Source organism: Lissotriton vulgaris, chromosome 2_1 (genome assembly GCF_964263255.1).
Source record: "Lissotriton vulgaris chromosome 2_1, aLisVul1.2, whole genome shotgun sequence".
In the NCBI taxonomy this organism is placed as follows: Eukaryota; Metazoa; Chordata; class Amphibia; order Caudata; family Salamandridae; genus Lissotriton; species Lissotriton vulgaris.
This window is the reverse complement of record NC_141687.1, coordinates 765,027,883-765,051,292: the sequence shown is the minus strand read 5'-3', so window position 1 is coordinate 765,051,292 and position 23,410 is coordinate 765,027,883. Positions and strand designations below refer to the sequence as shown.

Genomic DNA, 23,410 nt, shown 5'->3' with positions numbered 1-23,410 from the left:
TGATTGATGCAAACAACATGAAATGCACAAAGTTGCAGTTTTTAGGGCATTTAGAATACCTTGCTATACATTTCCAGCATTTTCAAAGTGACACCTTGGATGGCCAACTGTAAGAGATGCTGGAGGTGTGAGGATGGGCCTGGAAATACTTTGTTGAACGGGAACTGAAGAAGGGGTGTGTTCAGTGTGAAGTTATTTACTCTTGTTTTTTTCTTTTAAGTGAGTGTTAAATTTCAATTTTACTCCAACTCCCCCCCAGTGGTGGCTCCTCGAGGGAGTGCTGCGGGCAGTGGGGCAGGGTGGGGGAGGGGTAGGGGGGTTAGTAAACTCTGGCATATGGCAGAACAAAGTTAAGTAAATAAATAAATAAAGCGAATTACAATGCGCCGCTGCATCGCTATTTGGCGTTGAAGAGCGCGCAATGTAATTAGTTGTATTTATTTACTTAACTTCCTTCGGCCATACTGCCCCCCCACCCTGCCCCTCCCCCGTTCCGCCTCACCGCCCCACAGCACTCCCTCGAGGAGCCGCCACTGTTCCACCCACCCACAGATTCACTGCAGTTTCGAGGACTGGCTGTCATAGGGTTACTACCCCTGAAAATTTCCAAAAATAAATTAACATTCCCTGCCACACACCTCATGCTGTTGAGAATAATGAAAAGTAAATCTGCACTTTGTATTTTCATAAGTCTATGCATCTGAGATTTATGAGGTTTTTCTATGAATCTGGATGTTGGTTGTTAAAGACATGCTGCTGTAGCTATAACCTGACCTGCAGGAGAGGGCCTTTAATAAATGGTACAGCCCGAAGCAGAAGGGGCTATAATGCTCTATCAACTGAGGGCAGGCTGCTCTCAATTAAACTGGGATGAATACAAAGAAAAACATTGGAATTTTGAAGCAAAAGTAATACCAGCCATTAATGACTTTCTGCCACTCTATTGCCTTCAATGGAGCTCACAGTATTCCAATGTTCTAATATGAGACAGCGGAATAAGGGAGGCAGGGCACCTTCAGATAAAGAAGTAATTAAAGCCATGTAAAGTTATAACCTAATGTTTCTTTCTGGACGGCACAGATGGATTATTGCACAAGCAGGAGATTCGCTCATGATTTAAATGCTTTAGAATTTCCATCTGCTACTCACGTTGCAGAGGTTACACTGCCACAATGGCTACAGTGTGATATTCTATTGTTTTATCATGCATAACCAAGTGGCCATACCCCACAGTAGATGGAGTTCTGCCATAGCAACTTATTCTCGATGACTTGCAGAAAGGAAGAGTAACCTAAGCCTCCCTGGGTTTGAGCTCCTTAGCTGATCAGACCCATTATCTTTCTACAATAAGCACTCAAAAGTGGTGCAATTAATAACATTCCATAACTAGGCTTTAAATGCTCATATGTATGCAACATCTTGAAAAAGAGTTGGATAAATCAGTGTTTGCCAGATTCACTGCTATGAGCTGGTAACTTTGATGATAAGTTTTATTTAGTAATGAAGGGCGATTAATATATTTCAAGTCTGTTTTTGCAAGATCATCTCAGATGTAACCTGTCCTGAGCAGGTGTATAAAAGAATGGCTATTGTGTTCAGGTGCTTCTCTACAACAATTTTGCATTCAGTCTATTTATGCCATGTAAATGTTGGATTCTCTCCTCCGGAATGTACAAAGTCTTGTATAAACAAGGCTTAAAGATGAGGACTGCAGAGACCTGTTAGAAATGAGACTTATAGTTTTCAAGTTTCTGTGCTTCCTCGCAGCTTCCGCAGTTGCCATCAGAACACAAATATGGATGATCTATTGGTAATCTCATTAGACTCAGGAATGATTCTGAAAGTAAGCTGAAGATGGAAATCATATATTGCGGCAAATCACCATGTTGAGGTCATTTTTCTCATCTCAAATAGATTTGGAATTACCTAGGTTGTACTGTCAAGAAGCTCCTTTTGAGGAGGGAAACGTGCATGGAGTGGGTATGCTGAGAAATACTGATCAGCACACCTCTTCAAATATACTTCCTACCTCATTGAAATGCCTAGTCCCAGGGGACAGATCTTACTTAATTCCTGCTTTGAAGTATTGGGTCACAATAAGCCTTGTTTCACTTGTGTGATCAGGTTGAGCCCACCTTACCCCCCTACTCCAGTGCCATGGTGTCCCATCAACCAAACAGCGATTTGCCAGAGCACAGGGGCTTTTTGGCATTGGCTGCTGTCCCAGTGCTGGAAATCACCATACTCCCTTTTGTTCTTGACTGGTAAGACTTGAGTGTATTAACTACCCAACCTTTGAAGGAGGAGCTTCGCGCGCAACCAAGATGGCCGCGTGAGCACAGGGCTCCCGAGACCCTCGTAACCTCCCGCATATATCCTGCAGACTATCCTGACTTTTTTATATGTCTTCGTGAAGACGAACCACTGGGGAGGCAAAAACTTCAACCAGAATCCAGATCGGACCCCGGGAACTGGAGTTGTGACAATTGGAAGATTGCGGCCTGCGCCTCCGTGATGCCCGGCTGTGGAGTTGGCATGGTGCCCGAGATGTAGTTGAACAACATCGGCCTGAGGTGGCAGAGACGACCGGTCCGGCCCACTTTCACTTTCGCCTACTGGAGAGACCCGATACTGTGAGTGCCTCCCTCTCGCTGAAGGTGACGGTCTGGTTTGGCACTCGAGTGTGTGTATTTCACGGATGGACCTGCCTCGGAGAGACGCTTGAGCTGTGTTTTCTGGCTGACTCTGCACTTCCGCTCAAGGGACCTTTGAGACCTCCATCTTTCTACTCTGTCTGACTGTCTCAGGTTGACCGACGTCGATTGCTGCCGGGCATAGCCTACCACTCAGCCTCTTGATTGCTCTTTTATCCCCCCACTCCAGTTTGGAATCATACTTACTGCCTTCCACAATGGCTGGAAGCCGGAGGGGGACAAACAGAGGTCTAAGACCACTCGGCGGGGTGGCTATACCCAAACCAACATCATGGACCGCTATGCCCAGGCTAAGGTGTGGCCCAGTGGACCGGGTAGGTCGCTGGAGGGAACGAGAGATCCACTGACCTCAGCGGCGGAGCCTACCCTGCAAGACGTCATGGCCACCATCGATGGGATCAGATCGTCCCTCGGGAATCAAATGGAGACTCTTGCCCACAAACTTGACACAGTGGCGATTGATGTGAATCCGATCCGCACGGACCTAATGAAAACCAACGAAAAGGTTAAATCGTTGGACATTAAGACTTCTGGTCTGACGGACGACGTCGTTGAGATACAGACGGAGGTTCGCAATTTGAGGGCCTCCAATGACCTCCTTGCGCGTTGTCTGGAGGATTTTGAAGGAAGGTCTAGGCAGAACAACGTCTGTATCATCAGGGTCCCGGAGAAGGCGAGGGATCCGGCAGCTGATCTCTTCGTGGAGAACCTGATCATGAATCACCTTGCACCCAAGGGACTGAGTAATTTTTTCACCGTGGAATGAGCTCACAGGGTTCTGGGTGGAAAACCCAAGACGGGTGCCCCACCGCAGCCTATGATAGCACGGATTTTGAACTTCAGTGATAGAGACGCTATCCTACAGGCTTCGCGGGCGGGCGGTCCCATAAAGTTTGAGAACACTACCATCAGTTTTTATCCAGACTTTATCCAAGCTGTTCAGAAACAGAGACTTGGTTTTCTTGGGGTAAAAAGGAGACTCCGTGAGATGGGCCTCAAGTACGCCAAGCTTTTTCCGGTCAAGTTGCGCATTGAACATGAAGAGCGGACTTATTTTTTCGACAGACCGGACGTGGTGGCCGACTGGCTGGATACTCTACCGACCCATCATCCGCAGGACGGGGAGAGCGGTGGTGCAGTGGGCGGATCGATGGACCAGAAATAAGCCCTATCATTGACTGGTTCCTGGGGTCTTCCGGAGGTTTTGAACTGTGGTGCATTAACTGTGTAATATGACTCTGTGAGGCATTTCGGTGGGTTGCGGGGCTATCGGGGGGTCGATTTCCTCCTCTGCTTGACTTTCTGTAGCTTAGTTTAGATGTGGGGGCGACAAGCACACTGCAAGTTGGGGTAGCTTTCCAGTCTTATGCAGGGGTGTGGGGGGGTTTGTAACGGGCTGTTGGTGGGGGGTGAGGGGGGTTTTGTTGGTTTTCCAGTTTCGTTTTCTGCAAGGCAAAGTATTGCAAGACTTTCTGATTGAAGCGCTAGATTCTTCTTGGGGTTGGATTTTCATACTTGTATGGGATGGGGGGTAGGGGGTTGAGGCTTATGAGCTGGAATGTGAATGGGTTGGGGATAGGATGAAGCGTGGGGTAGTGCTGCAGCTATTAAAACGTCACTCCCCAGATGTGGTCCTACTTCAGGAGACTCACTGATAGCAAATGCATGCTATGCTATGAATAGGAAGGGGTATCGTTTAGTCGCCCATGCAGGGTTCTCCTCAGGCTCCCGAGGGGTGGGTATTCTTATTAAGGGCTCTCTCCCGTTGGAAGTTGATGCAATGGTCCTCGATGATAGAGGGCGCTATGTCGTTCTTACTGGTCGTTGGGAGGGTAGGACCCTTTCCCTGGTCTCCGTATATGTCCCTCCCGGCCTACAGTCCACTACCTTTGCAGACTTGGGGCGGGTTCTCCTTGCTCTCCCCGAGGGATCATTACTACTGGGTGGTGATTTTAACGCGGTTGTATCTGGTATCTCTGATAGACACCCACCTAGGGACCTCAAGGGTGTGCAGAACTGGCTTCATGATTTCATTGATACTTTAGGCCTTGTAGAGAGCTGGAGACTGTTGCACCCCTCTCAGTGGCAATACGCATTCCACTCTGGTGCCCATGGTAGCCTCTCGAGGATTGATTACGTCTTGGTGCCTGCTGCACAGGCACCTTTTGTCGCTGAGGTTAAACATATGGCTCGGGGAATTTCTGATCACTCTCCTTTGTGGTTTCGAATTGAATTGTCTTCGGGGACCGAGGGGCCCCGATCAACCCTTGGTATATCCGCAATCCTAAAACTCGTCATGATTTGATAAAGTCACTTGATCTATATTTTTCAAAGAATGAGGGCTCTGTTTCGTCCGCAGTGCCGCTTTGGGAGGCCTTTAAAACAGTTTTTAGGGGCCAAGCCCTGTCTCTGATTGCGGGCGTTAAGAAACAGAGAGATGAGGCGGTAGTGAAGGTTGAGACTGAAATAGCAGACCTGGAGTTAGACCTGGAACAGGAGGTTACCCGCGCGAAGACACACACATTGCGATTAAAACAGTTGGACTACAGGTCGTTGGTTATGGATGCAGCTAAGGCCATGAGTCGAGAGCAACAGGGTCGTCTATATGACGTGGGAGATAAAGCAGGTAAATTGATAGCATGGTTGGACAAGAGGGACAAGAGCTAGTCGTGTTGTGCCTGAGATTGAGATGGTGAGAGGTATGCGGGTCTAGGACCCGGTAGAGATTGTTGAGTGCTTTGCTGATCATTTTCGGACGGTGTACTCCCCCGTGTCGGATAGGCCGGAGGAGGACTCTCATTTGTTGCTAAGTGACATTGCTTTGCCGAGTCTTTCAGATGCAGATAGAGAGCAAATGGACAGCGCAATAACCGCTGATGAGGTAGCCCTTGCGATCCGCTCCTTGCGGTCTGGTAAGGCCATGGGTCCTAACGGGCTGCCGATAGAGCTATACAAGTTGCGGCCCGACAGGATAGCTCCCTATTTGAGAGATATGTTTTTGCAGTCTTGTGAACGTGGTTCTCTCCCCCGGGATCAGCGACTTGCGACGATTGTTGTTATACATAAGGAGGGGAAACCGAGGGACAAGTGTGGGTCGTACCGACCTATATCTCTTTTGAACGCCGAGTCCAAGATTCTCGCAAAGGTACTGGCCAATCGATTGATTACTGTTATTAGCGAACTGATCCATCCGGATCAGTCCGGTTTTATTCCCCATCGTAACGCTGCGTTGAATCTCAGGCATCTACACGGAGTTCTCGCGAGGGCTGCAACGCTGCGCGAGCCGGCCATTTTGGTGTCCTTGGATGCCACGATGGCTTTTGATACTATTGAGTGGCCTTGTCTGTGGGCTGTGTTAGCTAAATTTGGTTTTGGTCCCGGTTTTATCGGTTGGGTCCGACTTCTTTACGAAGACCCCCTTGTGCAAATTGTAGTAAACGGTCGAGTCTCGGTTCCGTTTGGTCTTGGGCGTGGTACCCGTCAGGGGTGTCCCCTGTCACCGCTCCTGTTCGCCCTGGCCCTTGAGCCCCTTGCCGCCTGGATCCGCTGGGAGCCCTCGATGAGGGGTATTCGGTAGTCCTCCGATTATGAAGACCGCATTTCGCTCTATGCAGACAACATTCTGCTATATCTGACCTCGCCCAGTAAGTCGTTTATGGTTTTCTGTGATGTCCTGGCCTCCTTTGGTAGAAACTCGGGTTTAATTATCAATTGGGCAAAATCCTATTTGTACGTTCTTTCTGGTGACGTCCCCCTCCTTCCGCGTAACTGCCCCATACAGGTGACGCAGAAGGGATTTAAATATCTTGGTATCTAGGTCTCTATAGACCCTGTGGCTCGGTATGAGCAGAATCTTATCCCACCTTTAATTAGATTGCGGCAGGACGTCGCGGGTTGGCGTAGACTTCCACTCTCGCGGTTGGGACGCGCGGCCCTCTTTAAGATGATGTCTCTGCCTCGTGTCCTTTATGCCCTCCAAAATACTCTTGATATAGTCCCCGCCAGTTATTTTCGTAAAGTTGAGGGTCTCCAGAGGAAACTGATATGGGATGGTAGACCTCGCATTGCGCTGGCCAAACTAACGCTTCCATGGTACGATGGGGGTATTGTCCTCCCGGACATCAAGCGATATTACTGGGCGTCTCAGTTGGGGGCCATTAATCATGGTATGTATGCGGATAGATGGCTGCTGCCTGGGGGTAATTACTATAGGGCACTGTACTCGAAATCAGTGGTCAAGTCATTGTCGGGGCCTACTAAGACGGCAGTTCGTATATGGCAAGACACAACTACTTCGATGGGATGGAAGGACTGCTTGGCTTTAGCGACCCCACTTTTCGACTCTGATAGACTTGGTACACTGTGGAAGACGAAAGGGTTCGATAAGTGGGACCTCATTGGCATTAGCAAGGTGGGAGACCTCTGGGTCAAGGCACAAGTGAAATCGTTTGATACTTTAAAGACGGAGTTTGAATTGGGGAACTCAGAGTATTTCCGCTATGTCCAGATCCGCCATGCATTGATGTCAGTCCTTTCGATGGGGGAGGCGGTCCCTGAGTCGTCCCCGCTTGAAGATAGATTGCTAGATGGTCACGTTCCGGACAGTACTATTTCCCTTGTCTATAAAAAGCTGATCAACGATAGGTCGGATCTCCTGTTGCCCTTGCGTGACCTCTGGGTCCGTAACGGCCTCGAATTGGATGACGAGGATTGGCAGTCGGCGATCTCCTCTCCCAAGGAGGTCGCGATTCCAGCGAGACTTCGGCTGGTCCAGCTTAAGATTCTTCATAGGGTGTACGTCACGGGCCCCCGTCTGGTTCGAATGGGCTTCTCCGAGGAGGGTTTGTGTAAGCGGGGATGTGGACTGGTGGGGACATTTCTTCATATTATTTGGGAATGTCCTGAAGTGGCGGCTTATTGGAACGGGGTGTATGATGTAATAAAAGAAGTTACGGTGTTGCTCTCTTACCGGAGGCCAGGCGCTGCTTGTTAAATGTCTGGGAACCTATGGATTACAACGTGGCCCAGACCCAGTGGGCGACCCTGGGGGCCATGATCGCTAAGCGTGATATCGCACAACTGTGGGGGTCCCAAAGGCCGCCTACGGTTGAGGTATGGAAGGAAAACATGGATTGGTGCCTGCAGTAGATAACATCGATATCCCACTTTCCCCCTGACTCCACATTCAATGTTTGCATTATTGTCTGCTTACTGCTTTGCCCCTGTACTCCTCCCTTCCTTATAATGATTACTTATTATTTTATGTACTGTTTATCTGGCCTCATGTGAACAAAGCGCTCTGTATATTGTTTTTTGCCTTGCTTGTTATACTTAATAAAAATAAATATTAAAAAAAAAAACCCAACCCTTGATCTCAAAGAGTATGAATCCTTGGAGGGATGTGGCGTGATGCTGAGGCAAGGTGGTGCCTTAGGGGACTGCTCCTGCGGCAGGGAAAACCAGGCACGCATCTGATTACAACCAAGTTCCTGGCACCTCACTCAGTGGTACTTTGCCGGACCAACTCATACGGCGCACGCCAAGATGCCATAGAGGCTCTGGCCCTGGGAATCTGAGTTGGTGACATGTGGGATATCAAGAAAGATAGCAGCAGAGAGACAGAGTAATGTCCGCGCCTGGCCACAACTAGAATGCTGGGGGCATCTCTGCGACACCAGCGACTGTGGGGGCCTATTACTTGCAGGTGGGATCCCATCGAACCGTGGCAAAGACTGTCCCCTCCACCCACCCATCAGTGCCAGAGACATGTGGTCTGTGTTTGCTAAAGCGGAGGGGTAGCCTGCCCGTGGGGGCGAATGCCGGCTCCACCTGGATATGCAAGGGCACCCAGGACAAATCAGAGGCCCTCGCTGGGCAGCAGTAAGGAGCCTGTAGGGCCTGGGGAAAACAAACAGCACAGAGCCTGTACAGTGGATCCAGCAGAGGCAGCACACCACTCTGCGCCATGTTGGATCCCAGAGTGCCTGAACGAATCAGGACCAGTATCAGAGGGTTGATGGAGAAGAGGCCACAGCATAGTGCCCATCTAGTGGGGAGGAGACTGGCCCCAGAGGTGAGAGAGTTAGTGGTCCTCCACCCAACCAAGCTGTGACCTCCTCCTTGTGTGCACCAGGGGAGGGGAGAGTATTGGGGCCAGAGAGGGACCCAGAGATTGGACATCCGAGATGCTAGCTGACTTGCGATCAACAGTGAGAGGTGATGTGGGCTACTTGGCCAGAGTGGCTGCATTCTGGTGAGAACTGCCTAATCCCTTCAAGGCAACTCTATGGTCTGAGAGAAAGGGCATAAACTGGCACAAGCCAAGCTCGACAAATACGTCTTTAGGAGCGAAAAAGAAGGTAGCGCTGCTGATTCCCAAAAAGGGCAAGGGAAGTGTGAGGATCTTGAACCCTTACTTAAAAATCTGCTTCGAGCCATTAAAGACACCAAAACTGCACTAGAGCACAAAATAGCCAAGGTAGCAATTGATATCACCCTTATAAGATCCAATTCTAAGAACCTTTCTTCCAGGGTCAGTGTGGTGGAGTGAATGGTCACTGAACACTTGAACTTTATCACTATTCTGCAGCGGAAAGTCCAGCAACTGTGATAGACCATGCAAAGACTACATACCAGGGTGAAGGATGCAAATGGACGGTCCTGGCACAATACTATCCAGGTGGCGGGCCTTTCCAGAACGCTGTGAAGGCTAAGACCTTGAGAGCAGTCTAGAAGACTTTGTACGAAAGGTAATTCGCCCCACTGCCCTTTCTTCACATTTTATGGTACAAATAGCACACAGGATACCTGGAGCCTCACTTAGGCCGGGAGCCAGAGCCTCGCCATTTATCGCCTGGATCCCCAAATATAGAGATTGAGATGTCATCCTCAGAGTGGCACACATAAATGCTCCCCTTCAATATGAAAACAACACAGTCATGGTGTTCCCAGACTACATTCAAGAAATCCAGGTGAAGCAAAGATCCTTTGAAAGGACAAAAGAAGAACTGAGAAAACGGAATATCCTATATATGATGCTCTTCCCCGCAAAGCTAAAGATCCTTTCTAAAGGCAAGTCCTGGTTCTTTGCAGCCCAAGATGGCTGGAAGTCTGTGGCTGTTCGACAATAAAAAAAAGCAGAGGGATCCTCCTGTGACAACCATTGGGGCAAAAGCCCCCAGAAAAACTGAGTCCAACAGATGACCAAGTGGAACACAAAGTGCAAGAGGACGAGGAACTGGTGGTCACGGAGGACTTGATACCTATACGCCGATACTCTCCCGATTAGCTTGGTTGCCCTGGAAGTGGTGGGTGGAATAACAGAGCACAAACTAAGAGTGTCCTCTTCTCCCAACATTTTTCTATTCCTTTCATTTCTAGTTGCCCCCCTTTGGACTCAGTGAGGTCATAAGGGGCTGAAATTGAACTGTTCTTTCCTCTTATATCTTGGTTTTCTAAGTTAATATGTTCTATGAGGAAGGGTGGCAAGCATCTTGTGAATTGGGGTGGCAGGGAGTTCTAAGCTGCAGCATGAGGCAGTTAGGAGAAAGTGGCGGGCGGTTGTTAGGATCTTCAAGACAATTAATCAATCAGGAGTTTGATAAGCGTGACTACTCACCCGTAAGGGTCTCAAGGCGCTGGGGGTGGGGTGGGTGGGGTTCAGGTTCTCGTCCATCAAGGAGGGGGTCCGTCAAAGAGTCAGGTCTTGAGGTCTCTTACGAAGATGGGAAGTGATCTTGCCTGTCTGAGGTGGAGTGGAAGGGCGTTCCAGGCCTTGGCTGCGAGGAAGGAGAAGGAGCGGCCTCCTGATCTGGTTTCTCTGGTGCTTGGGACCACGGCGTAGGAGAGCTGGGCTCATCGTAGAGTCCTTTGGAGTACATGGAAATTGAGTCGGCTGTTCAAGTATTCTGGTCCGGTGTCTTGGAGGGCCTTGTGTGCATGGGTAGGCATCTTGAAGGTGACTCTTGCCTCGATGGGGAGCCAGTGGAGTGTGCGCAGGTGCTGGAAATGTGGCAATGTGTTGGTAGGTTGAGGACCAGTCTTGCGGCGGCGTTCTGGATGTTCTGTAGCTTGCGGGTGAGGTTTTTGTTTATTCCGGCATAGAGTGCATTGCCGTAGTCGAGTCTGCGGATGACCAGGGTGTGAGTGACGGTCTTCCTTTGACTTGGACTATGGGTACTATGGTTATACGGGCCCAGTATGGGATTAGAGGGGTATTACAGGGCACACAAAAGCACCAAAATGGAGGCACCATAGAGCCTGAATCTGAAGATCCTTACACAGAATGTCAATGAGTTAGCCATAAAGTGAAGAGAGGTATGGTGGCTAGATATCTCAATAGACAAGACCCAGACCTGGTACTCCTACAGAAGACCCACCTCGTGGACAACCACTGTGGGTTTATAGGCAGGGGACCATACAAAGTCCTGGCTCAATTGAGGTTCACCTCTTATTCACGAGGAGTAGCCATTCTAATGGGCAGATTGCTCCCATATGCGGTGGAGGGAGTCTGGACAATCAAACAGGGCTGTTAAGTAGCAGTAAAGGGAGAAGGGAATGCAGAAAAACTGTTAGTCGTGTCAAAGTACTTCCCACCACGCCTGCAGTCGATCATATTAGAAAGCATGGGGAAATGGTTAGCAGTGGACCTTCTGATATTAGAGGGTGAATTAAACCTGACACTGCAACAGGATCTGGATAGATTTGCACCGACCAGCCCCCAAGGATTAGATGACAAATACCTGCAACAGTTCCTCACCTTCTGGACCTATGGAGGGACTTCCACCCCAGTGTACGAGAGTACTCATATACCGCCACCAAAAGACATTCCCTCTCTCAGCTAGACTATTTCTTTACCCCGGTCATGCAGGGTGTTAGATTAGTGAACACTAGTTTTCTGCCCCAGGGCATCTAAGATCACTCCGAACTTATGATCATATTACACATAAAGACCCCCATGGTTGAGGGTGCACTGGAGGCTAGATCCCTGGCTCTTGTGGGACTGGAATATTAGGACATAGCTGAAAGGGACAATTGAAGTGGGGTCTGTCGCATCTGGCGTAACTCTATGGGAAGCATATAAAGCATTGGCACGGGGACAGCTTATCGTTATCCGCGCAGGCAAACAAAAGGATAAGGAAGGGAAAGTAAGGGATTTAGAACAAGGTGTAGGACTGAAACTCCCTCACGGTGTCAACTTGGAATATCCAGGTGACTCAGTGCCTTTTCCAAGAGGTTTAAAATAGAAGGCCAGTAGAGTAAGAGCTGATCATGGAAAGTGGGACTTTGTAATAACCAATCTCAAAGCCTGGCTTTCCCAGAGGTTTAGTTCCAAAATTGGGGGTTATTTTCCTCGTGTTGCTACTTAGATCTCAGAATTTATCTGGGATGGGTTTTAGGTAGGACGCCTAATTTTCCTTCTTTGTTGCCAAGGGCAGAAATGGAACCCTTAAGTACCTCTGGGAGGTAAAGAGGGGGTCCGTCACATTGACAATTTGGTGTTCCACCTACTTTGTAGCTGCAATTAGAGAAGAGCAGGACTCTCATATTGTTTCTTAACAATTACCATTAGTAGTCACAACCCTTCAGTCTGCTTCCTTTAAACCACTTCAGGTAGTGGCCTTGAACAATCTATCAAGCAAGGTGCGGAGGGAGTGTGGGGTATACCAGCATCTGAACGTTTTCCCAACATGCTCTTTAGAAGGGGGGGGGGGGGTTCCCACCCATCAGATCTTGGCGCAAGGTTCTTAATCTAATTACTTCCCTGTGTTCCTAGTTGCAGCAGTTGCATTCGCTCTCTCCTCAATTCTACTACTGGCATGACCATCTGGTTTCAGCTTGCTGGGGAGCATTATGATCAAGTGGCAGAGGAGTTTATAGAAGAGGAAGAGGGTATTAGAAAGAGCAAGATTACCTGACTGATTTGCTACAAATTTCCAGGGCTGATTAGTAGGATTTAATTAAAAATGCGGTGCAGTCTGCCTTGACTCAGCCTCAAGCTAAAAAGCAAAAAGGGGATGGTGATGATGAGCTGGACAATTCCCTTAAGGGCTAATAGGTGTAGGGAAAATGTTTTTCTGATATGCTAGCACATATTCGGCATGTGCTTGGATTTGAACCTAAGAGCCTGGTGCATGATGGGTTTTATTCATGTTACAGGGCCTCAGTTGTGGATGATTTGCCCTTGAATGACATTAGAGAGATCTTTGCTGAAGAGTAGAAGGATGTGGGCAAGCGGGGTATTCCAGGTTTCTTGAGCAAGCAGTATCCCGTAGTGCAGTATGATGTCCAGTTACCGCAGAGCCCTGTGTCCGTCTAACTCGTTTACGTCTGGGCTGCTTGCCTTCAAGGCACATCATGCTGTGTGTGTGCCTTACACCTTCAAAATATCGTTAAGGACATTTCGACTTAAGTATTCCTAAACTGCACTCACAGAGATATATTTGGGCGGGAAAGACAAAAAATAGTATGCAAAGACAAACCTGAGATGGAATTTAATCCCTCTACATACATTGCCTTGTATTGTTTGTAAAGCTCTATAAGCTTCTCAATGGCACATTAATCAGATTGCCTGTCTCTTCAGCAAACGGTCGCTGCGTGAATCGGATTTGACCGGAAGCGTCCCCTCATACACTATACACACAAACACAGCCATGGGAACGCATGGCGCTGGGAAGGTTGCCCACAATCTCCCAAGTACCGTGTTCGGGGTTGTACTTCTCAATACTTTGCAGGTAGGTTCCTTTGGAGTAAGAGTACCCTCCAGTCACGTAGATAAAGCCATTCATAACAACAGCCCCACATTCCATCCTCCTTTCGATGGTTGGTGCCATCTCGCTCCATTCGTTCTTCTCGGGGTCATAGCAGCCCGTTGTCGTAGTCTGACCACCGACAAGATACAGCTTGCTTTGCAGAGGAATAGAACACAAGCCGTATTCTGAGGGAAAAAGGAGAAAACTGTTAAAAACTTGGGCATGGTTATAAAAACCGACAAAATCTCATGCTGCTTTATGAAAAGCCAGAAGTACGGGTAAAGTCTGCGCTACATAAAAACGCATAAAATAAATAAAATACCCTTTAACCTTGTGTGATCATTGAAATCATCACAGATTCGCATGGCAGAAGGAGAAGGTTATTCCCTTTTTGCAGCCATTGAGTAGCAGTATTCAACCCAACTGTATTCATGCCACATTTTGAGGTTAAAGAACTAAAAAACATTTAGGTTAAGTTCTTAATTAATCAACTAATTTGGCTTGGTGGCATAATCCTTACTCCTGAAAAATGTACATTTTGTTAAACATATAAAATGACAATTTTGTTAGTAATACATTGTTAATGAAATGTGCACTTTTTCCTAATCAGAATATGGTCATCAGTAAAAATGAATTAACTGATGAAATCTCAGCTGAATTAACTTTGACCTTTAGATACAGGCATACATACTTATTATACGCACTGTTTAAAAAAAACTTTAGTTGACTCGCTCCCTAGTGCATTAAATGGAGGCCTTACCTATACATGAACCGGGCCATAGTTTAAACGCTTAGTTGTATTGTTTCTTTGCACATTCTTGCACAGACTACACAAGCTATTGAAGATTGTGTTACTCTATTGTCAGGAAATGCCGTTCTCAGCCTTTCAGCAGCGCACAAAGTGAATCTCAGCATTCTTTCGCACAGGAAGTACAAACAAAAGAAACACAATCTCCATTTTACACTGCAGACTAGCTTTCTCACAGCTGTTCCCTAGGGAAAACATCCTTTACCCCGCAGGCACAACCACCACCTGCCTTTATTCCGCAGTCACTACCACAACAAGTTCCTTTACCACGCACGTCGTTACAATGACTTGATTTAGGGAGTGCATTGTTAGACTGGTGTTGGATTTTAAGTCCAACACCTTCTCTACTGATACACTGACTGGAGTTGGAATAGTAATTTATATTATTCCATAGTCCCCCATAGGCAAGTCATTGTAACGACTTACGTGGGAATGGAACTTGTGGTAACGTCGCAGTCCGAGTATTGACTGCGAAGTAAAGGCATGCATGTGTGGTTCCGTCATACATCTGTCCTCTGTAGCTCAAACATTTTATTCAAGAGGCTATTTCAGCACCAGGATACCCTCCCAGGTGAGTCACACACTAATCAACTACACATTACATAACGTATTAGAGTAATTCACATATAATATACAGGCATGGTACATTTTAAAATTAACATTGGCCCAAGCAAGGATAAGTGTAGGTGCATCAGCCAATAGATAAAGATTTGAATCTAGACAGATAGGTTTGTGGCAGCTGAGAGGGGTATATAGTTAGGTAGCTGCTGGTTTTGATGCCAAGAGAGAGCAAAGATAAGCTCAGGCTGTGGGTGCATTTTCAGGTGGTATTTGAGAGGTGTGAAAGGTGCATCATATCTGATATTTAGATGGATGTTGTTCCAGATCTTCACTTCAAACAATAAGGAGTAGTTTGTGTAGAGTTTTTGTTGCAGAAAAGCTTTCCCTATTTGAGACTGTTGATGCTATAAAGGTGTCCCCGTCCGCCTGCGATCAGTTTTTATCTCTGCTTCATATAGAGAGGAATTGTTTCGCTTCAGGGTTTCCACTGTACTGCAACCAGATCCGAGGGTACAGCAGTCTTAGATTGGGAGCTATATTACTTAAATTAGTCTTGGTTTGATATGATCAAATTGGCATAGCTTTTTCTCAGAGTTTTTGCTGCAGCATGAAGAACTGTTTTCAGTGGCGCTGCCTATCAAACCATCTTGTGACTACCAGTACTTGGTTGAGATTTTCTTTTTGGTATGAACTGATGAGCCATAGATGGTGCTCAGTCTCCGTTCCCAATGATTTTACGAGGGCATCTAGGTTATTATGGTGTCAGTATGAATTTAGAGACAACTTGTTGAACCTCTGAACAAAGTCCTGCGTCTCTGAGGTAGGAAGACCATTTTTCAAATCTTTTTTTCTTTTATTTTTTAGGAAAGAGCTGATTATCAAGAATTCCGTGTTTTTCTGGTTCAGTAGGTGTCCATCTGGTCATAAATTTTGTATTTTTAAAAGGAAGTTTATGTGATTGCTGGAGGTGTTGTTATTGATTCCTACATAAAACTGAATATTGTCTGCATACTTATGGTAAGGGAGCCCGATGTATTCAGGAATTACCTGAGTAGTTCAAGGTATAAAGTAAATAAGCAGAGGGACAATATTGAGTCTTGTGGAAGAGCGCTTTTACAAAGTGAGCCAAGAAGTAATTTATTTTTATCACCTAGAAGTGATCATAAAAATATATTTAGAACCATTAAAGAATAGTATTGAGATTAAGAAATGCATTCCCTCAAAATATCCCTTTATTCTAGAAGTAACAGTTTCAAAAACTGAAAAAAAGTTTATTGTTAAATGTCAAGCCCTTTACTAAGAGGTACAACTGGTCCACTGTATAAATCAGTTAAAAACACAGGCCTGTTAGTTACAAATACATCAAAAGGTAGCTGTGAATTGTTAACCAAAAATAAACTGCCATTTAATGATTGGACATGGCTTCCAGCGAGCCTTACAAGTGCATCTACTGGTGATGAGGACTGAACCCTGCCTGTAGTTAGTGAAAATGATAAACAACTGAAAATATGTTTTTGGAATGTCCATGGATTATCTCATTTACTGGCCGAGCCTGATACACTTTCCTTCTTAAATGCTTTTGAATGTTTCAAGAACATGGAGGGAGCAAGGCAGTCCATTGCTTGGCTTTAATGAACTTATCCTTGCGGCCACACACAATAATAAACAAGGCAGAGCAAAGGGTGGTCTCATTTTATATTGCAGCTGAGTTAAGAGTAAAAGTAGAAGCAATTGATTTGCAGTTGACTTGTATACAAGGTGTGTTATTACAATACAACTGTTATATGATGATAATAATGAATGTTTATTTGAGCACGAGGAAAAATAAGATCACCCAGCTGTTTACTTTGTGGGATATCATAAGAACATTAGCATTTCGGTATCCAATGGCCGGCTTGGTCATCTCTGGCGACTTGAATATTTATCTGGTCGTATTCAAATCTTTGGATGTGCCGAGCTATGGTATTACTAAGATGTGCTGTGAAAATCTGCAGCAGCTTGGGCTAATTATGTTAAATGAATCATCCTTGTGCAAATCAAGGGTAGTTCCATCTTTTGAACAGTCCAAGTATGGTTCAATTATTGATAACACTTTTGTTTCAGATACACTGGGTTAAAAAATTGTTGAATTCCTCGACTCGAAAGCGATCATAATCGTTCAATTAATAACTTTGCATCTGGTAATAAGCTGCAATCCCAAAACAAATGTGCTCCAAAATATTGTCCATTCTTCATATAATTTGAAAAGGTTGGGGTGGCATTCAGAAAAACAATTTGAAATAATGAAGTTTGCGGACGCTCTAATTAAAGATAGTTCATAGTTCGGTGGGAGTAGAATCAGTGATGGATAAGTGGAATCACATCACATCACTTCATCATTGATTGGTAAATATACAGCACAAAACCAGCAAAGTGAATCCACTACTACCCACCCCTAATAAATGGTATTTATACAAGTTGCTAAAATTAAAACAGTCACTTAATAGGGGCTCAAGGATAGATTTTACCAATCGATATCGACAAGCTTACTGTGTTTTTAAGGATAAACGTGTGGCTGGCAAAATCACAATATCAAACAGGGCTATGGCACAGATTATTAAACGCCTCTAAATTAAATATTGCAAAATCTTTTTGGGAATTCATTAATGAACTTGAAAGGGGAGGTGATAGGGCCTACAGTGTTAATATTATGGAGGAGGATTGGATGAGGTTTATCACCAACCTGTATGGTGCTGGTGCCTCTGACACAAACAGGTCAGACTTAAGCCACTATAATGTGAATATTAGTAAATCATTTAAAGAGGAAGTGAGTAGTTTCAATCCGGACTCAGGCTTGGGTTTTGTAAGCAGTACTGAAACAGCTACTCTTTTATGTTGGCACAGATCAAATGGGGTTCCTGGACCAAATGGGCTCCCTAATGCTATATTCTGTGCCAATGTTGACATGTGGGCCGAGGTGCTGACTCAAGTTTTTAATTAGGTATGGCCAGGAAGCATTGTACAGACAATTTATAAAATCGGCCCAGTGGAAAATCCTGCCAATTATCGGTTAATTGCTTTAACTGATTGAGAAGCTAAGGTTTTTGCTTCCCGATTACTGACTGATTAAGAAAATTGGGCAGCACTGCAGGAAATAATCTCAACTAACCAGACAGGGTTTCATAAGGGTGAATCTACAATTACCAATTTGTTGGCCCATACTTTATTAGCTGAGTGGGCTGTTTTAAAAAACAACTGCATCTATACATTTGTTTTATAGATTTAATAGCAGCCTTCGATTCAGTGACACAAGCATTATTATGGCAAAAACAGGATGGGGTATTCACTAATAGTTATTGGATGCTATAATACCCTTGTATACTAATACTTGTATTAGGTTAAACTAGGTGATATTTTGTCCCAAAAAATGTAAACTTGTAATGGCCTTAAACAAGGCTGCGTACTTGCCCCTTCTTTTTAATTTTTTTTAATGTCAGATCTGCTACAGCATTTCAAATCTGTCAATGCCCATCCTCCAAAACTTGCTGATATGTATCTTAGCTATTTACAATATGCTGATGATACGATCTTGTTGAGTCAAACTCCAATACGTTTACAAAGACTAATTAATGCATTTGATGATTATATTTTAGTTAATGGTCTGGAGTTAAATGTTAGAAAAACTAAAATCATGAAAATTGGGCCGATGAAATTTAAGACACGATCATGGAGTGCTAGAGGTGGGCCGATTGAAGTGGTGAAAACATAGAAATGCCTGGGCATTTTATTTGATAATAAAGTCTTGTTTAAAAAGGCATTTTAAAATCATGAGGGCAAAAACTTTGTCTCTAATTTATGCATTTGAATCTTTACTTAAATTGTTGAGGTGTCAATCATATGAACATTTTCTTAAAGTTATGCAAACTAAACAACAGCCAACAATTGCATATGGCTCCCTTATTACAAGGGGGAAAGATGCCAAATGATTGGATTTACTTGTAATCAAGGCCTGTAAATCAGTTTTTGGACTCCCCAGGTCAATCGGCCAAGCCAAAATTCGATTGGAGTTTGGTCTCCAAAAGACAGTTAACCTCATAGATGCGGCGCAAATATCCCTCCCCAATGCTGCGCTGTCCATTGGAACTAGTGCTGAATGGACGTCCAATGGTCGTGCGCAGCACTGGGGAGGTAGTGCTGCCGTCGGCCAACGCCCGACGCAGCACTTAAGGGGTTAATGGTGGTACAAGGGTATTTTTAAAGGTATGTATTCTTTGTTTTGATCAGATCCCGACTCCCTAGCAGATAATTGTTGGTGTGAAATAATTCATTCTGTCTACACAGATGCTTGGAGAGCCCATATTTTAACGTTTCCAGAGCGTTCATCTGCAGCTAGGATTTCCAGAAATGACAATGCCCAATTTTAAACACTTCTTAAAAAAAGGTTTACATTAATTTACCTACTGCTGATAAGGCGGCATTAGAGCAAAAACACATGCTTGGTCAGTGATTAATTCTCATCAGTCCCTGCGAATTCAGCCCTATCTGACTGCCTATTTTTGCGGCACATATGAAGGACATGTTTTTAAAATTAAGACTTGGCACATATCCAACTAAGGAGGGCACGTCGACCTGGATACAACAATGGCCAACAACTGATTGTAGATTGTATAGGTGGCCCTGTGAAACCATATTACACATTGTGTGTGTGTGTCCTAAATTGCTTAAACACGTTGTGTACTACTAAAACCTTTATTTGTTAAGTCTGGGGTAAGATCTGTACATCAGGCCATCATTTTATGTATGCTGGGTGTGTCGATCCCATTGATCTGTCAAATGATAACATTTCTATCAGTTGCCAAAAAATGCTGGTCCTGTAACTTTTATTTACTGATTTATAACTATTGTAATGGGATATTTTAAAGTAGCAGATAATATAAGGTTGTTGTTTTTGGCACATGCATTTTGTATGTTTATGCAAATCTGACCCAATGACTCTGCTTTGGTAACTTTTATAATTAAGCTCAAAAGATTATATAAAAGCACAGAGACACTTTATTGTTCATTTGCACAATGGTATATAATGTTTACAGCTTTTAGTATTGTTTTATTACAGTCTATAATGGACAGTTCTTTTAGCTATTTGTGTGAGTAGATTCTATAGACCATGTGTAAGCAGTTAGGCACTTAGGCACTTTATAGTTCAATTGTATAATGGTACATAATGTTAATTTTTTTATCATATATCCTTGGGAACGCCTTGATTATTATGTTACTTTTCTACGGTTAATGAACAAATGCGATAAAAGATGTGTATATGTGGTATCAATGTTCCAATACGGCATGTAACCATTGAAAACATTTTTCTTTTTGTGTACAGTTGTATATCAATTGACAAATAATGTAAACAAAAATGGATGTAGTTAATTATTATATCAATTTGACTAGGTAACTTTTTATTTTTATACATGATATTAATGTTTTAGTTGCAATGATTTTTGTTAATCAAGCAATAAATAATTATTACACATTGAAGAACCATTAATGCGACCAAAAGCAAAATGCACTGAGAGGGTGTTCTGAAGTCTGTCATGAGTATCGGACTCTGCTGATAAATCTACCAGGATTAACATGCACATGTTTTTTAATCCTTTATTTGGTGTGCATCGTCTAAAATGTTGAGTGTAGCTGTCTCAATACTATACCAAAAAAGAATAGTTGCTTAGTAATTATTTAGTCTATGTTTAAGAATGACCTGGTTCAATTGTTTAGATTTTGAGCTTTTACTATTTCAAATAATTTTCTGGTTTGGGGTGGCTTTTCCTAGGCGTAGAAGCAATGCAGTTATCATATATTTTGCTGTGTTGTTTTAAGTTATTGGCTAAAGAGTATGACATGTGAACTCTGTTTGGAAAATTATCAAAGCTAGGTAGGTATCAGAAACTACTATATCCAGTGTTTCATTTGTAAAGGAATTAGTGCAGGTGCCTAAATCTCTGCTCAGAAGCCTGCAGCTGGTACAGCCAAATGCCAACACACCAAATACCAAAGTTGCATATTCTTAAATCCACCTCCTGCCTCCTTAATCTCATATCAGACACTCTATTCCTGCTTTCTGCCTCTGTGATGGTTTTTACGTCTTTCAGCTTTGTGTGTTTTTCTCTCTCTTGCTCTCAGTAAATGTCTGAGGAGGAAAATGTAGTGCTGGTCTGCAAATTTGAGTGCCGCTGCCCAACAAAGGGCACTGACTGTCGCATTCCATTTCTATCTCACTTTGTCCCTTTACTAAGGCTTAATCATAGTTTAATCAAGGAGAATCTAACTGGAAATGAGTTCCCCTACGTTTGATTAGTTACTTTTCAGTTATAACGTTTTTATAATAATTTTAAAAAATCCAGTGTTTTGTTTTTTGGAGTCTTGACCTAATCATCTTCATCATCACAAAATGTTATTTCGCACCACTCGGGTGCATAAAAGTACATCAACAAAACATTACAGTACATATGATAATTGAAGGTTAAAAAAGAATAAACGAAGAGGCAATACAATGTATAATCATTTGACCAAAATAAAACAATCATAAAAATACCACAATAAGAATAATACAGTACGAACATTGATCATCTAAAAGAAGTGCAAATGCATTCGTCTAGCCAATAGCAGCAATCATGCTTTGAAAAGAAAAGGGTACCAGCATAGGAGTACACCTATAATGATGTTATAGTCCGTATGAGACTCTTAAAAGAAAAGTTCAAGTGCATTTGTCTAACCAATGGCAGCAATCAAAAGTTAAAAAGAAAAGGGTACCAGCAACTAAGGCAATGTCATAGGAGTACACCCTAATGATGTTACAGTCCGAATGAGAATCTTGAACAAAGAGTGCAAATGCATTTGTCTAACCAATAGCAGCAGTCATAAATTACAATGGGCACCAACAACTAAAACAATGACTCTTAAGAAAAACAGTGACTGGATTATTTAAAAGCCTTACAAGTTCTCACAGCAGCCAGTAAAAAGGAGGCCAGTACATAGCAAACAAAAGGGGTTTCTAGTTGCTATAATAATGAAAGTGCTAAAACTGGGTTACGGATTGAGAATTTCTTTAAAAGAGGGATAATAAAAGTTTTTCCCTCTGATCTGTACAAATGGCTGAAGAACAGTACATGTTTTTATTATTTATTTTAGGGATTTATAGCGCGCACGGCTACTCGTGTCCCGGCGCGAGCCAATGAATCAGAGGTAACCAAAGCAGAGTATGAGTGGGACAGGCTAGTTAAACAGGAAGGTTTTTAGCTTTTTCCTAAACTGAGAGGGATTCTTCAGATTGCGTAGATCCAGGGGAAGGGAATTCCAGTAAGTTGCTGCAAGATAGGACAGAGAACTGCCACCCTTGCATTTCAGACGAAACCTGGGGACAGATGCTAGGAGCATATTCGAGGAGCGCAGGCACCTGCCAGGGGTGTAAATCTGAAAAAGTTTCCTAACATAGGCAGGGCCATACTCATAGAGTGCAGTGTGAGCAATGGTATTAGCCTTAAACTTTAACCTACCTTTAACTGGCAGCCAGTGTAAATTACCCAAGTGATGCCTAAAACAGACCCCCCAGGATATAGCGGCATGGATTGGCAAATTTAGCGGCACAAAAATGAAAATTTAGCGGCACAAAAATGGAAATTTAGCGGCATTTAGCGGCATTTTATTTTGTGGTTTTTGCAACACCAAACACAGATATCTTACTGTTTGAGTTATTTGACAACATGGAGCTATGTACATTTTGTTTATTTACAATTCAGCCCATTTGTTTTAGTTAAAAGGCATGTTAGTCTTGGCCACGTACGGTAAGTTCTTCCGAGCACTCCAAATCAAGACCAGTATTGTGCTGCTGGTTGTAATGTAAAAACAATAATGCCCGGATTGATTGCTCTGAAAGGGACCGTCGTCTGGAAGAGAGAATAATTTTGTATATACTGTTGCCCCTCCTATGTGGCATTATGAACACTGCTTCTCCTTCCACACCAAGGTATATCCCTTCGCTGATAACACCCAGGAGGACACCTACCTCAAATACTGCAGCACCTCCAAGGGAGTATCACCCCTACTTAGAGGACGAAAGCAATATTCCGGACCCTCAACATCCACGGGACAAATGGAATGACTACCATGTCCCAACTCAGTCTTCTCCACCACCTCATCCTTCAGACTCCGTAGCACAGTAGTAGCAAGAAAAGACCATTTAAAAACGGACATCACAAACTGAAGATGCCAAAGGTTTTTTCCTTTAAATGTTTTTGAGCATTTCAGTTGTGGCAACCATGTATAGATTTTTCAGTTTTGCACATATTTAAAAGCAGGGGAACTGGAATTATCTGGCAGTGTTAACTAAATTATTCCACCATAAAAGGCAAATTATGCGTCTTTTTTTATGGCATTAATTATTTTGCCATTTTTACACATGTTAATACTGTATGAGCAAAGATATCACCTCATTCGTACCAGTTTAACAACCAAATCCAGAAATAAACAACTGTTGCCACGTTTTTACTAACTTCTTATTCCTTTGAGGTAGAACTATTTTTTATTAAAATCTGCAGATTATGCAG

At 44.0% G+C, this 23,410-nt stretch overlaps 1 protein-coding gene across 3 annotated transcripts in view; it reads right to left on the bottom strand.

The window, feature by feature from the left end:
* Positions 1 to 561: 561 nt before the first annotated feature.
* Positions 562 to 23,410, bottom strand: part of KLHL23 (kelch like family member 23) — a 176,190-nt gene continuing 153,341 nt past the window's right edge. For all 3 annotated transcript variants that reach the window (XM_086956085.1, XM_086956084.1, XM_086956083.1), the window contains exon 4: positions 562 to 13,650. In XM_086956085.1, coding sequence (XP_086812211.1) covers positions 13,340 to 13,650 — 311 coding nt within the window. In that variant the 3' untranslated portion in view covers positions 562 to 13,339. The remainder of the gene's footprint in view (positions 13,651 to 23,410) is intronic.